Source organism: Trachinotus anak, unplaced genomic scaffold (assembly GCF_046630095.1).
Source record: "Trachinotus anak isolate AG129_WGS33_773 ecotype Australia unplaced genomic scaffold, CSIRO_AGI_Tana_v1 ptg000024l, whole genome shotgun sequence".
In the NCBI taxonomy this organism is placed as follows: domain Eukaryota; kingdom Metazoa; phylum Chordata; class Actinopteri; order Carangiformes; family Carangidae; genus Trachinotus; species Trachinotus anak.
In genome coordinates this window covers 6,723,170-6,737,897 of record NW_027273875.1, presented here as the reverse complement: position 1 = coordinate 6,737,897, position 14,728 = coordinate 6,723,170, and the positions used below count along the sequence as shown (strand labels likewise).

General features: G+C 38.0%; 1 protein-coding gene across 1 annotated transcript; it reads right to left on the bottom strand.

Annotated features, from left to right (window-relative positions):
* Nucleotides 1-11,994: 11,994 nt before the first annotated feature.
* Nucleotides 11,995-14,387, bottom strand: LOC139607644 (ADP/ATP translocase 2). Its single transcript, XM_071460706.1, has 4 exons — nt 14,168-14,387; nt 12,794-13,280; nt 12,557-12,697; nt 11,995-12,427 (listed from the first exon to the last, which is right to left on the bottom strand). The coding sequence occupies exons 1-4, from the start codon at nt 14,276-14,278 to the stop codon at nt 12,270-12,272; spliced, it is 897 nt and encodes a 298-aa protein (XP_071316807.1). The 5' UTR covers nt 14,279-14,387; the 3' UTR covers nt 11,995-12,269.
* Nucleotides 14,388-14,728: the final 341 nt, after the last annotated feature.

The following is a 14,728-nucleotide window of genomic DNA, read 5'->3' as shown; positions in this document are numbered from 1 at the left end:
TTTGTCTCTACACAGCACGTGGAGGGTAATCTCATGCCTTAACAGACAATGCACTAAATAGAATATGTAAGCAACTGCCGAGATCTCTTTCCAACAGTATTGCCACATGTATGGCACACAGCTCACGATGATGGTGTTTGCTGTCTGTTCAGTACCAAGTTAAGCACTGCCAAACTAACGTCATCACTTCTTTGAAAGCAAAGGCAGAGACATTAATTGAATTGTTTCGGTGTAATGTATGTATTCAGTAATCTAGCATTCCTTCATGGCACCTAAATTTTACATATTTTGTGTAAACACATATATCAAATGCACTATTGACTGTAGCTAGATGAGTACAACCAGCTTTGTGGTATCATTGGTCTAAATAGTAGGTTAAGTAGCTCGATGTTGGTTTTTTGAAATATTTGATTTCAGAATTACACTATCAATTGTTTCTCTATCATTTTTTTTTTTTTTTTTTTTTTTTTTTGGAATAACAAAAGTAGCCAATCTCAACGTTATCTGGATGAGGGCTAATAACTCGTCCCATCGTCAGTTGACTTCTTGTATCATAAGGTGTTTAATAGCAGATCAGGCTCAGAAGGGGAAAAACCTTCTCTCCAGTGTGTCATAACGTGCTATAGCATACCCAGGCTTTTTCCCTCCCCTGTTGCATAAGCATCACATGCGCTTCACTGTCCATAGTTATATATTCCTTATACTGCTTCAGCTACTTGTGGTGGTGCTTAATTCTCTTTTTTTCAGTGTTGCAAAGAGTCAGTTGAAAATTGTTGAGAAGTTGCAACATTATCCAGAAATAAGTCCTCAATTGTGCTTCTTCTAGTTGTTAGTTTTAAAAAAAAAAAAAAGTCTAGACTTTATGTTTGCAAAGTGTACGCATATTTTCCAGAACAAAACATATTGAAACGTAGAAAAATAGCCTTGAGCCTGCAGCTGTTTGTATTGTGTTTCAAATATATTACTGTTCATGTTTTGTTTATCTTAGTGTAGAGACACAGGGTCCTCAGTACATTGTTGTCCTTCTTGCAGTATGTTTAATTCATCATTATACTTCTTTATTTCAGACTTCCTCCTGCTTTTTTCTGGTGATCATAGTGGTGTTGTTACATAGTTTCACGCGACTGGATAAAGGATAGTCAGTTATTGAGTCATATTCACAGTGTACTATATATATTATATATACATATATACTTTGCATTGAGATGAAAACAAGGAAATGGAAGATAGTAATGGTGAGGGTCATGTTGAGTAAGGAACAGGTTCATTTTATTCTGATAAGCATGCGTCTGTCTTCCTGTTTGTCTTTCAGTCTGTCTCCACACATTTTAAGTCAGATTTTTTTTTTTCAAGCATGAATAAAGTCACAAAGTTAAGAGTAGAATACAGAAAACTCATGAAACCATTCAGATAATACTTAACTGCATTTTTTGTCCTTCTACAGTACACATAAGAATGAAATAGATAGCTTCTTACAAATATACTATATATATTTAAGTATCACCATCTCCACACAGATAATAAATACATTTTCAGATAGTTTGATAAAGACATAATTGCAGCTAGAGTATACAGTACCTTGTAGGATATAGGGAGTATGCCTATCAAGTGCCTATCAGTACATACAGCAGCTATACAGAATATTCATAGTTTTTCTCTCCTACATTGCACAGATACAGTATATACACAATGGTCTATTAAGAATATACTATTTATACTATTACTGCTAAAACCTGGTGGTTGTGTGCATCCTAAGAGAACCCTTTAAAATACCTGAAATGTTCTATACATATACAGTAAAGGCTACATCTGCAAGTTTTATTTTTTATCTTACATTTATACAGTTTGGAGGATTCAAAGATATAAAATGCAATCACATTTTCATGTTTAAATAAACATAAATAAATAAAATATACGTTTAGTAGGATTAGATGGTAATTGATCATAAAATACAAACTAAATTCAATGACCATTTTTTTCTTTCACGTTGCTTTCTCTTGTTGATATTAGGAATTTTTATTTTCAGTTTTTGCCATTTGCAAACAAGCCATATATTGTACTGTACTGTATGTTGGGGGGGGAAGGGCAGCGCCACTTTGTGAACAGCAGAGGGAGCCACACATCAGCTGGAAGAGGTGACGTTAACACTGCCTGCCTCAATGAACGAAGCCCCACATCAAATCCTTGGATAGTTTTGAATCTTGTGGTAAATATTGCCATCCTCCAGATTATAATTAAATCTATAAACATGGCAGTAGTTACCTACTGACACTTAACTGTAAATGAATTTTAAAAAAGGGGTTGCAGGCTGTAGGAAGTGGCAGCTGATTTAATAGTTGGTTTCAAAGTGCACTATGTGTCCTTTGACCTTGATGACAGGCTCTGTCACATGCAAGCTGGTGGCCAGTTTCCCCACAAGGATCATTAAGGTTTTATCTTATCGGACAGCCTTGTTGTTTACGTACATCTTGAAATCGTAAAGGGCAAGCAAAGAGCGACGAGAAAAAAGAAACTGGTCATTAAACTTGTTAGACTAGATTTCTATAACCACTACTTGGAGGCAAAACGAGATTACAAATTAAAAGTTTTGGCTACAGATGAACACATGCATACACAATTCAAAGGTATTTATGTGGTTCATTTAACAACATGAAAAAAAAAAGGAAATATGGTGGAAGAAAAACAGTAAATCAAGTTTCAGGGCTGAGTGGCTGCTAGATAAAAGATTTTGGGATGGCTTATTATTCTGTCCCCTGTGGACTAATTACCACAGTTTTCTCTCTAACCTTCTCCAGCCTAGTTACTGTGCCAAATTTAGAAAAAAGACACTTTTTTTTTTTTTTTTAAATTGTACCACTATTGTTAAATTAGATGTGAGAACCAAGCAGGAATGGGAAAATTAAAGAAAAACTTTAAGTAAGAAATTTCTGCAAAACTTGATCAAATGAACACAACTAAAGAAAATGATTGCCTTTATTTTGAATCTTTAAATCCTCCATAATACATAGTGTTCAAGTAAATAGGAGAAAACAGCTATGATTAACAAATACACATTTTGACGGCTTAGTTTCATAGACATTTAATGTTAAAATGAAGCATTGATAATGTAGGCAATGTGATATAGCTAGTCCCTGTCATCCAACTGTCACACTATGACACACACAAATAGCATCTGTTCAGATTTTACAGACAAACATCCAGACACTGTTTCCATTTTGAGCTTTACACACATACAGTGGAGCAGCTGTTCAGATTTTACGACACAGCCTAACTAAGCTATAACAACATCTAGATTATATTCACTATGATGCTTTCTCCGAACATGCAGTTATTACACTACCCTGATGAGGTTTTCAGTAAAACATCATCATCAGGTAACTACCATCCATCAGTCCAAATGAAGCATGCAGTCCTGTCTACACAGCTTTTTCCTGTAGGGGAGTACTTTGTTTTTGATGGAGCACAAACAATATTTTGAGTGTCTCTTGATAACAGTGGTTCGGTATCTTTTTTTTTTTTTTCAATCACAATGATGAGGAGACTTCAGTGCGATTTAGCCTCTAAAGACTAAACATTGAGCCTCTTTGTGTTCTCACTCGCTGTGGTCTTTTTGGCTTAGTCCAGCTCGATGAGACAATGAGTGTTAAAGTGTGCAGCAGCGTAACTAAAAACATGCATTCCTGTTCAAGTCCAGAACATTCCAACTCCTAGTCTGGCATTCATTTTCCACACTTAACTAACCTAATATTAAAGAAGATTTCCATCGCTTAATCGTTTTACAGATCTGTTGGATATTTGATCATGTAATAGCAAACATTGCCCACACATTAAAGTTGAACAAGATTTATATTTCCCTCAAATAGCTCAGTTTTTTTTTCTTTTTTAAATCTCATCTCTAGTCAAATTTTGCAACGAGATCACAAACCTCATAAGCTTGGAGCCCAGCTCGTGCTTGTGTGGACTGGTTCTAACGACAACATGCACTATGCTATCACTCTGTTTCTCTCTTTCATCGTGCAGAGACATGAAATACAAAAACAACAAAAAGAGAAGTCAAGGCTCTTCTTCAGCACGATGTTGGTCACTGTCTCAGCCAACACGTACTCTGCTGTAATGGACGTGCAGACTTAGAAAATTTTAAAATTTTAGCAGTGTAATGTTTCTAAGGGGGCTGGTGGCGGTAATTTGTAAACTGGGGGCCATGCTTATCATTAGGAGTCAAGAAAAAAAAAAAACAACAAAAAAAAAAAACTGTATGAGACAATGTTTGTTTTGACAAACCAAAGAAGGGTGAAGATAATTTAACTTTTATGGCGAAACTAACATTTCTTTTCTATGTGTGTGGGGTTCCTATGATTGGGCTAGAGTGCTACAGTTATTTTATGGTTTTCTTTGTTTTTCTTCTCATGGCAGGGTGCTTGTGAAAATGCATCTATGTTTTGTCACTTGATCAGTTGTTTATAGTTTTGTGGTTGTGTTAATTTGCCTATTGTAGACCAAAATAGATTTTTTTATAAGAAATGCAACAAAACATAAAAATGAATCTGACACAGTAGCTGTGATGTAAACTATCGCATGTTAAAACATGTATTAGATTGTAAATGTTGCATTGTTCCTCTGACAAAACATAGTAATACTCAGTAATCATTGGTTATGTCTTCTATACACACATTTAGCAAATGAGTATAGACCTGTTCACCGTCACATTGGATAATATCTAAATAGAGTGTCTGACCTTTTTTTTTTGTTGTTGTTGTTATACAGTTTTCTTCAAATATTGGCAGTGTCGAATATTTTAAGGCTGTCCCTAAAATACTAATCTGACATTGTAACTTAGTACATTTAGCCATTTATACTTGAGATGGACCAAGATGTTAAGTTTGCACATATTTGTAGGTTGTTTATTAAGCCAAAAACAAGGAAAGAGAATAATAATACACAACTTTCAGTCTCAACAATTCAAGTCCAATCTAGCTGAGGTGCTCACGATCTCTGAGCAAAGATTACAGTCTTTCATGTTCACTGAAAAAAGCATCACAGCCAGCCATCACCACACGATCAAAATCAAACCAAACTGTAACCTGGATTTAAACATCATAATGTGGTCCAAATATTTATGGAAGTGCTGATCTATTTTTGTAACAACAATACATCATCTGTAAGCAGAATGTAAACCATTTGGCAAAAATTTGACAATATTTTATTACTGTAAGGTGAAGCTGCTGTATATTTTTCATCCTGTGTGTCCAAAATAGGAAATTTAAATACTGTAATTCAGGCGATGTTTTACACCTGGGACAAAGACAGAATTTCTCAAATATTGACATTGCAAATCAGAAATTACATGTGCCCTAATATAAAGCAGCATAGGTTTTTTTTTTGTTTTCATCTGGCTTTCAGGCTTTTTGCTGCCATATCTTGTATGTAGATGCTTTTGTAAACATGCACTTGAGTTGAATTATGAGATGTGCTTATAAATATGTGTATATTTTGTTAGGCTTTTTTTTGCCTACATTAGCTTGATATTTTTATTATTACCCTAAAAATACTTCTCCTATATAGTTATGAACTTGGCAGAAGTGGAGCTGTTGTAGTAAAGGTAGTTAACATCACAACTAAGCAACCCTGAAATATATGCTGCAGTAATGTGTTTTCAGTTTGTTTTTGATAATTTATGCTCCAAGTTGGTTTGTATTTTATTATTATTATTATTGTTGTTATGAAACAAGCTTGTTTGAAATGTATTGACTGCTGTTTTGAAATAGGGGATAAAGTTTTTTTTTTTTTTTTTTTTTTTTTTTTTAAATGTATGTGCAAGAACGTTTTTATAATATGATTTGTCAAACACTGGACTGGAGCGAGTTTTCCAACATTTCCAAGTTGAGAGATGTATTTGACAGACATAACTGCACAGACAACACCCGTTAGCACACATGTGAGCTGACAGACGAAGCACATCCCCCCAGCTGTACAGGGGAGGGTGACTAACATGGCCACCATTCTCCCATTCAAAGCAGGAGTCATTTAGATGTAAGAAATTAAGACATTTCCTTTATGTTGGTTAATTGCATGCATTGGGTGATGGGTTCCATATAATAGAAAATATTTATTAGGGTTCTCCTTCCAAATCGTTGCATGGCATCGACTGGTGACAGATTTATTTTATTTTTTCTTTTCTTTTCTGAAGAAGAAAGAGTGCTCTCTTAAATGTTCAGAAAATAATTGTAAAGGGACACCACTTGACAGCTATCTAGTTCTCAAATTCACCTGGTATGTTCTTGCTATGGTAGAGCAGATATGACAGTTGAGTCTCATTACACCAACCACCACTTCTCAAACCAGAAAAGAGATTTGCACTAGACTTATTTTGGTCTTCTTCTATCAAAAGCAATATAATTCACTCAACACATTTTTGAACCATAATATCTGACGGTTGTCTGTCCACAGTGGGAATGCTGAGTAAATGGTGATATTTGACAAGTTTTCATCTGTTTTTGTATTCAAAGGTACAGAATTGGTCGCCTTTTTAAATGCACACAACGTCCACATATTGTTGTTCGTAGCAGTTTTTTTTTTTTTTTTTTTTTTCACCCAGCACTACCCCGAGTATTAGTGTCCAGATTTGAGGGGCATTAAAACTGTTGTTTCCTCCTGTGATTGTTTTGGACAAATCAAGCAGCTCTTACAGATCTGAAGTTAGGAATGGGATGTATGAGGGAAGAAATCATTTCCCATGAGTCAACTACTGTCGATTGTCTTCATCACACAGCCACCGACCACACATTTAAAGATAAACACCAATACCAAAAGATAAATCCAGCTGTCCACTGTCGTGCACACCTTTCCCTTAAAAACATCCGTCTTATATCTCTGCATATTTGGTCACTCTGAGTGCTTTTAATCTGGGATGTTAAAAAAAATGCTTTAAAGTAAAACAATAATCAAAATACTTTTAAAAAAATGATTAAAAAAATCCAAATGCACCTTTTTGTCATTCGAACACAGCATCATTGGCAACATATGTAGAGAATCTGTGTCCACCAAAGTGTACATTCATACTTCATCCTTTTTCAACAAGGTCATTCACAACACCATTAATTATTGACCTTAACGTTGTTATTTTGTTGATGGATAAGTGTAAATTTTTCAATAATTCACAAACAGCAAAACTTCACCATTTTATCTGGATGTAGTAGCTTTCCTGTTTTCACCGCTTTGTGGTGTTGTTGAAAGATGTTGCGGTTTGTCTAAATATGTTGCGTGTTAGAGGAAGCATAAGTATGTGCCTTCTTGTAATCTCCTTGGTGAGCTTGTTAATATTGAGAAGCTGAAGCCAGCCAATTGTGTTTGCACTAAAACCAAATTGCTTTTGTGATGTAGACTATTTAAGCAAGCTTGTTGCGTCACTTTAACCGTACAGTATGCATGAGGGTGAAATTGGTAAGTCTAGGGCTAGAGCTCTCATCTGTTGACCTGTAAACCAGTGCAGCTTAGAGGATCTTGTGAATATATCTTGGCTTAGTTTCGCATTCAGTTTTCTATTCCATCTCCTTACTCATCAAGTTTGTCACTATTTCAACAGTTAAAAAAAAATAAAAATAAAAATAGAAAAAAAAAAGCAAATAACACATACCATGAATACAACAATACAGCTTTTACTTTCACATGCCACAGTTAGAGTTACACAACTGCAGTAGAGATATTCATTTCTCTGAATCCATGGGAATGCATGAGTATACGAGGTCGCCTCAAGACTATTGGTCAAATTCATTTAGGTTGTTTTTGAAAACTTGTATTTATTACATATTTTGTTGACATCTGAGAAAGGCCTACATGCTTTGAGTCTTACAAATGCACCTTATTCATGTCAGTCCATATGGGAAAAAAAAAAAAAAAAAAAAAGGCTGGCAACGTAATATCTGATTTAGCACCTTACTACACAGCATGTTTTCACTTTATGCCAGTTTAACTATTCTTCCATATGTATGATTTCAAAAGTAAATCTCATATTTTGTGAAATTGTTTCATGGGATGTGCCAAAGTTTGGAGGCGATCTCCCAAGTGTTTATGCTTATCATTTTCTTTTCCTCCTCCTTCAGTTATAGCAATGGTATGTTTCCTATAACAGTGTGTGGAATCAATTTATCTCAGCAAACAGTATCATTACTTGCCATTTTACAATAAGCCCTGTATTTCACATATATTTACCAGTGATGTGTATTTGTTATTATAAAGAAAATAGCCGTAAAAGCTTCATTATGTTACATAATATTGTGACTTTTTTCGAAAAACTGTGAAGACTTATCTTGCATATACTTTATACAGAAGTATTAAGCCTTAATACAAAAGACTAAAAAAAGTGTGGAAGAATAAACTGATTGTTGCTAAGTAAGGATGATTTTTGTAAATGTTACCAGCACTTTTTTTGTAATTTTCACTCTCTGAGGTATTGTACAAGTTCAAGCTGTTTGTGAAGTTTGATTATGAAGGAATAAAAACTAGTACTTTCCTGTACTTCACAGAAAGTCTTGTCACTGTTTTATTTTTCTGTTCTTTCTCCTGACAGTGTTGTTGATGATTTTCTCAAACTTCCCAGGAATACAGTACATACAGTAAAGTTTTCACACATGACTCCTCATGTGCCAAGAACTGCAAACTGATGTGTGGTGAATCCAAAAAACCACATAGATAGATAGATAGATAGATAGATAGATAGATAGATAGATAGATAGATAGATAGATAGATAGATAGAAGAATTGTATCAGCTAAAATGAATCCCATACATAATATTAGTATTAGTAACATAATATTATTAGTTATGTAGTTGTGTGTGACAAGATCCTGACCAACAGGTTGGACTGTATCCCAGAATGCACTGGGCAGAAGGCAGGAAACACCCTGGACTGGACAAGCTGCCAGTCCATTACAAATCTAACAATGATCAATAGACAATTGCAGTCATACTTCACACCTCCAGGCAATACTAGCATGTAGTCCACCAGTGTTTGGGCTGTGGGAGGAAACTGATGCAGCCAACATGAAAACTCTACACAGAAAAGATTTTCCAGGAAGCAAAGCCTGAATTCGTCCTGCTGTGAGGAGTCTGTGTTAACCGCTGAGCTGGTGTACAGGACCACACACACACACACACACACACACACACACATACATACATACATATACCTGTGTACAGGCCAAACAAGCCAGATGAATTGTAGATGTGTATCAGGTGATGTGGTCTCATGCTTTCACTCTGATTAGCGAGCTGCATGAGTAACCAGAACAACCAGAACACCATCATTTTTAGCTTTTTACTGATACTCATATTAAGACTTGTCTCCTGCAAGATTAAGCAACCATTAGTGTTAAGCTGTACTTTTACTCCTGCAAATAAAAATAATTATCACCATCATCCCAAAATGAAATTGTACCTCCATAAAAATCATTGTGCATACAGTGATTTAAGTGAAATGAATTTCCACCCTTTCATTTAAATGAATATCCAAGGTTTGGTTTCAGAATGGCTTACTGCTGTCAATTCTGAATTTGGCTTTTAGCACTAAATTGATGCGGTCTGTGTTAATGTCACAGTTATGGTTCCTAACACTTAGGTTGTAATCTGGTAAACACATTAGAGAACAAAAAAGGGGGCAGAAAGATTAAGAAGATGCTCTTTATTGCACTCTAATGCTGGATTCAAGTTGTGTTGAAATATTGTTTTAAAAGATTTATTTGGTCGAATGAATTATGAGCTTGTCTGAGAAAAATGGCTGCTTCAGCCTTGCTTGGTTTTTTATTTTCTTATTATTTATTTTTAATCTGGACTATTTCATTTTTCTTGCTTGTAAGTTTACATATTATAGCTTAAACTGCACTGTCAACATAAATAAAATTAAAAAAAAAAAAATACAGTGGCAGCCTAATTACCAAAATGATTTGTGATTTTTTTTTTTTTTTTTCATAATACACATTTTTCATTGTACATAAAGTTAAGCAGTGTTTGTACCTGATCATAAATTGGTGCTGCCAAATGTGTGCTCTCCCAGTAATGACAATGACACACAAATCAGCAGTGGTTGAGATAAAACCATTACAATGCACATAAAATTTCTATAAATGATTCCATATCCATCCATTTTATTATCTGCTTCATGGACACTTTAGAAACCAGTGTTTATTAATTTATTCATGCACGTACAACTACTCTTTCCTTATTTTGTGACATATTACATTTTATTGTAAACTGTTATTGTGCTAGTTTGTACAAGTGAGTGGGGGGGGCAGCACATCCTGCAACACACCAACAACCTTTAATGTCTCTAAACTTGAAGTGACCACTGATTGAGGCAGCAGTGCCAGTGCTCAGGTGTGTTGTGTTGCAATGCAGCGTGTGTTGCGCACCTGTTTATGCTGGTTCAGTGTCCACTCGCTGTCCCCTGATACCCGCTCACGACATCATGACGGGCGGATAAATCAGTTTGTGTTTTAAGCTTGTCTGAGCTGTAGACGCCCTTCATTGAGAAACACGAGTACGCGCGCAGGGCACGGTAGCGCGCATTTCCCGCACTTGTTTGCCAAGCGCGCCCCCTGCTGCCCGTCCGCGGCACCGCAGACCGAGCGAGGGCTCAAAAGTGGACCGTGGAACTTCCGCGTCTGTGCGGGGTCACCCCTGAGGATGTCCGCTCCTTTATCTCACATTGTAGGAGGAAAGAGAAAGGTTTTGTTTCTTCTGATGGACTACAAACAGTAGGTAGGAGGAAACGAAATCATGCCAATCATGAGAAGTGTCTACTTACTGGTCAGATCAAACCTGCACTACCACACTACCGTCTTCTTCCGTCAAGAGACGTCAGCTGTGAGATCACTCCCCGCAGATATGACTACTAATGAAAATATTTATGTAGCCGAACCTTCACCGCTCACAGGCATCTGACACACCTTGTAGTCATATTTGTTCTTACATGTTTGAACTCAACCGAGGACACACAGGTGAGTTCATTAGTGAACTGAGGCAGCCAATTTAATTCCATTTGTCTTGCTTGTGACTTCTCTCAAAATTACAGCTGAGAGGATTGGTTCATTGCTAGAAAATTAATTGGCATCATTTTGATGATCGATTTAGTTATCTGCCGTTTCCTCAACTAAAAATGCCAAACATTTAGTGACTCCAGCTTCTCAAATGTGCTGATTGAATGCTTCTTTGTTGAATATCATTTTAGATTGAAAGTCTTCTGGTATCTGAAGTCACCTTGGACTGCGGCAAAAATTGACAGGCATTTTTCATTGTTATGAGAGTTTAATAGTCTTATCTATGATGAAAATAATTGATAGTTGAAGCCCTTGTCAATAAAATTTCATACACAGCTTTCACCTTAGAGAAACACACTTGGTACAGTAGAGATTTATTGTAGTCGTTCTGAATTGTAGGGTATGTACATTCCAATCTTAAAATCCCATTTTATTTAAACATTTTCATGGAGTTACGAGCCGTTTGGGGCAATATTCATTTATATATCGTAACGTCTGAGCAACATGATGCTTGAGCTTTTTATAATGTTCCTGCATGCCATGAAAATATACAAACCTCTTACAATGAATCTCTCCCAAGAGCTAGTCTACATTCCCTGCTGTTTGTGACGCAACTGAAACTGCACTCCTGAAAGTCATTCAAATTAACTGCAAAAGGGGTATCCTAGAAACAACCAAAACCTCAATAGGGTCACTAACTTCTTATCACCACAAAATTAACGAGCATAAAATTCACGTGTGCTACAGTCTTTATCAGTTGTCTGTCAAGTTGTTTTCAGTGGAGCCACCACTCAGGTGTTCTACTCTACAATCCTAGTAGTGACCACGGTCAAACCAGGAAGGCTCAGGAGGAGATAAGCGCGGGTAAATATAGCAGTTGGGTGTAATCCACTTCGTGCATTGCATTATCCAGTGAGTGCACAACTCATGCTATGACAGTGGAGGAGACAGTTGACAGTCAATAGTTTAGTTTGTTCCCCAGAATAAATTTATTCAAGTTGGGACCATACAAACCTAGTGAATGACAGGAGGAGGAGGTATCAGATCTCTTACAGGAATGACATTGGTAAAGAGGATGTGGAACGTTTAAAATAAAAGATGCACAACGTACAGCCATTGCCCACAGCTAGTGGTGAGACACTATAGTTTGTTCCCATAAATAAGGCAGAATGCTGAGTCCATAGAAATGGAAAGTTATTACATTTAGCCAAATTGGACAGTGATGTGACAACATGAAGATTTAAATGACTTTCTTCAGCTCATCGTACAACACCAGCACGAAGGCGCCGCCCATGCCTCTGAGCACGTTGGACCAGGCTCCCTTGAAGAAAGCCTTACCACCCTCATCGCGTGCAATCTTACGCCAGCAGTCAATGGTCCCGCTGTACATGATGTCAGCTAAAGAAGGTAAGAAGAGAGAGGAAATCAGATGACCGGGTCAGGAAGGGATAAAAAAAATAAAGCACACATACAAGGCCTATGCATCAACTAGACTGCAAGGGATGCCACTGATACAAACAAACTCACCTCCTTTGCGTCCAGACTGCATCATCATACGTCTACGGACAGTGTCGAAGGGGTATGAAGTCAGTCCAGCAACAGCTGTCACACTCTGTGCAATCATCCAGCTCACCAATATGTGGGTGTTCTTGGGATCTGGAAGCATACCTGTAAATACAGAAGGGGGGAAAAAATTACAGATCTAGAAGCTGTAGACTTGTCTCTTCAGAGGTTCATGTGTATGTCAGTGTACAATCAGCATACCCTTAGCTGTGTCATAGATGCCAAAGTATGCAGCCCTGTAGATGATGATGCCCTGCACAGACACATTGAAGCCCTGGTACAGGCCTCTCAGACCATCAGACTTGAAGATCTTCACCAGGCAGTCGCCCAGACCAGTGAACTCTCTCCCAGCTCCAGCCTTTCCCACATCAGCAGCGAGACGGGTACGGGCGAAGTCGAGGGGGTACACGAAACAGAGAGAGGTGGCTCCGGCGGCACCACCAGAGGCCAGGTTACCGGCGAAGTACCTCCAGAACTGGGTGCGCTTGTCAACACCATCAAGGAAGATCTTCTTGTACTTGTCCTTGAAGGCGAAGTTGAGGGCTTGGGTGGGGAAATATCTGATGACATTGGCAAGGTTACCTCTCCAGAAGGAAAGGACTCCCTGCTCTTTGGGGATACGAACAACACAGTCCATGATACCCTTGTACTGCTTGTCCGCAGTGATCTGCTTACTGGCATGCTGGACCTGAGGTAATGAAGAAGAAACAAAGACAGAGAGGTTAGGTGTGAAATAGGGAAGCCAATTAACTGTTAACCATGTGTCCATCACAAGGTCCCCTTGTTGTGACCTTGGTAGATGTTAAACCTGTAAAGTTGCTGCAAAGTCTCCATTCAAGTGTAGTTTCACAGAGCTCTGCAGCACAGAACAGTGTATACTTGCAATTGATTGATAATGGCGAATTATGATATACTTGACATGTATAAATTAATAATTAAAAAAAAATCTCCATCTTTCTCATTAATGTAATACGGGCAGGGGTGAGTACTGGGCCAGATCAGAGCAATGCCGTTGTGCGGGTAAAGCAGAAAAGGGTGTAAAACTTGTTGACCCGGCTGTGAATGACTGGGGCCGGGCCTTGACACAGCCATCTCACTTCGCGTTAGCTATCAATGAGCTGTACATTAGCCACGGTGTCGACATGGACGTCAATTACAGTGAGAATATACTCGACATGCTGTCCTCTTGTAACTGCACACGAAATGTCAGAGTTGTTGATACATCGCAGGGATTTCTGTTTGTTTGTACACAATGTCCCAATGTCACTACGAGCGTTTGTCCTTTGTTAGCTACGCCGGCTAAGGTTAACGCTGGAAGCTAACGTTAGCAGACAGGCTGTTGTAGGTCATTTCCCATCGCATGATGACCTTAAATCCTTAAACCCATCACTCCTGAGACTTTCATCATTTCTACATCAACGACAAATACTACTGAATGAAACTACGAGCCTGTGGGTATGTGAGGACCACAACCAGAGACGAGCAGTGAAGTTTGTTCAATGGCAGTTAGCAGGATAACGGGAGCTAGTCGGCTAACGACAGTCTTCCGGAAGGCAGAGTTCTTTTTTTTTTTACCTGAAGGAGAAGCTTCACTCTCTCGATTGGAGCGACAGCTGTTTTGGAGATGGCAGCAGAGATGCCACCGGCCAAGAAATCCTTGGCGAAAGAAATAGCCGTCTCACTCATGTTGCGATGTTCTTGATGTGCCTTTCAGGTAACCAGTAAACGTGATTTATCCCCACTGCCCTCTACGGCTGATGGCCTGCACCGACGAAATGGCCGATTGTGCAGCAGCGTTGCGGATTTATCTCACACAGTGTATCGCGAGATAAAACGGGAACTGCGTTGAGGCAATTCGCCAATCCGTGAACGTCACGAGGTTCCCCGCCAATAAACTCTGGTGTCGTCACTTCGTGTAAATTTCTATGTCCTAGACAAGTAAATCCTGGTATTAAAAAATACACGTGATTTAATTCAGACAGTAAACCAAACGAGTTGCTGTCCTAATTTGATTTTGAATTTGGTTGCCAGATTGGAGTCACACTCCCAGAACACTGAAGACAGAGACAGATAAGAGACAGATTTGTGCCCTGAAGGATACTGGAGGAAAGTCATAGGGTCGTACAGAGCTCAGGC

Coding starts and splice junctions, on each gene's coding strand:
- LOC139607644 (XM_071460706.1), bottom strand. CDS start 14,278: ATGAGTGAGACGGCTATTTCTTTCGCCAAGGATTTCTTGGCCGGTGGC. Junction 13,281..14,167: donor GAGTGAAGCTTCTCCTTCAG/GTAAAAAAAAAA, acceptor TCATTACCTCAG/GTCCAGCATGCCAGTAAGCA. Junction 12,428..12,556: donor GCAGTCTGGACGCAAAGGAG/GTGAGTTTGTTT, acceptor TACCTTCTTTAG/CTGACATCATGTACAGCGGG.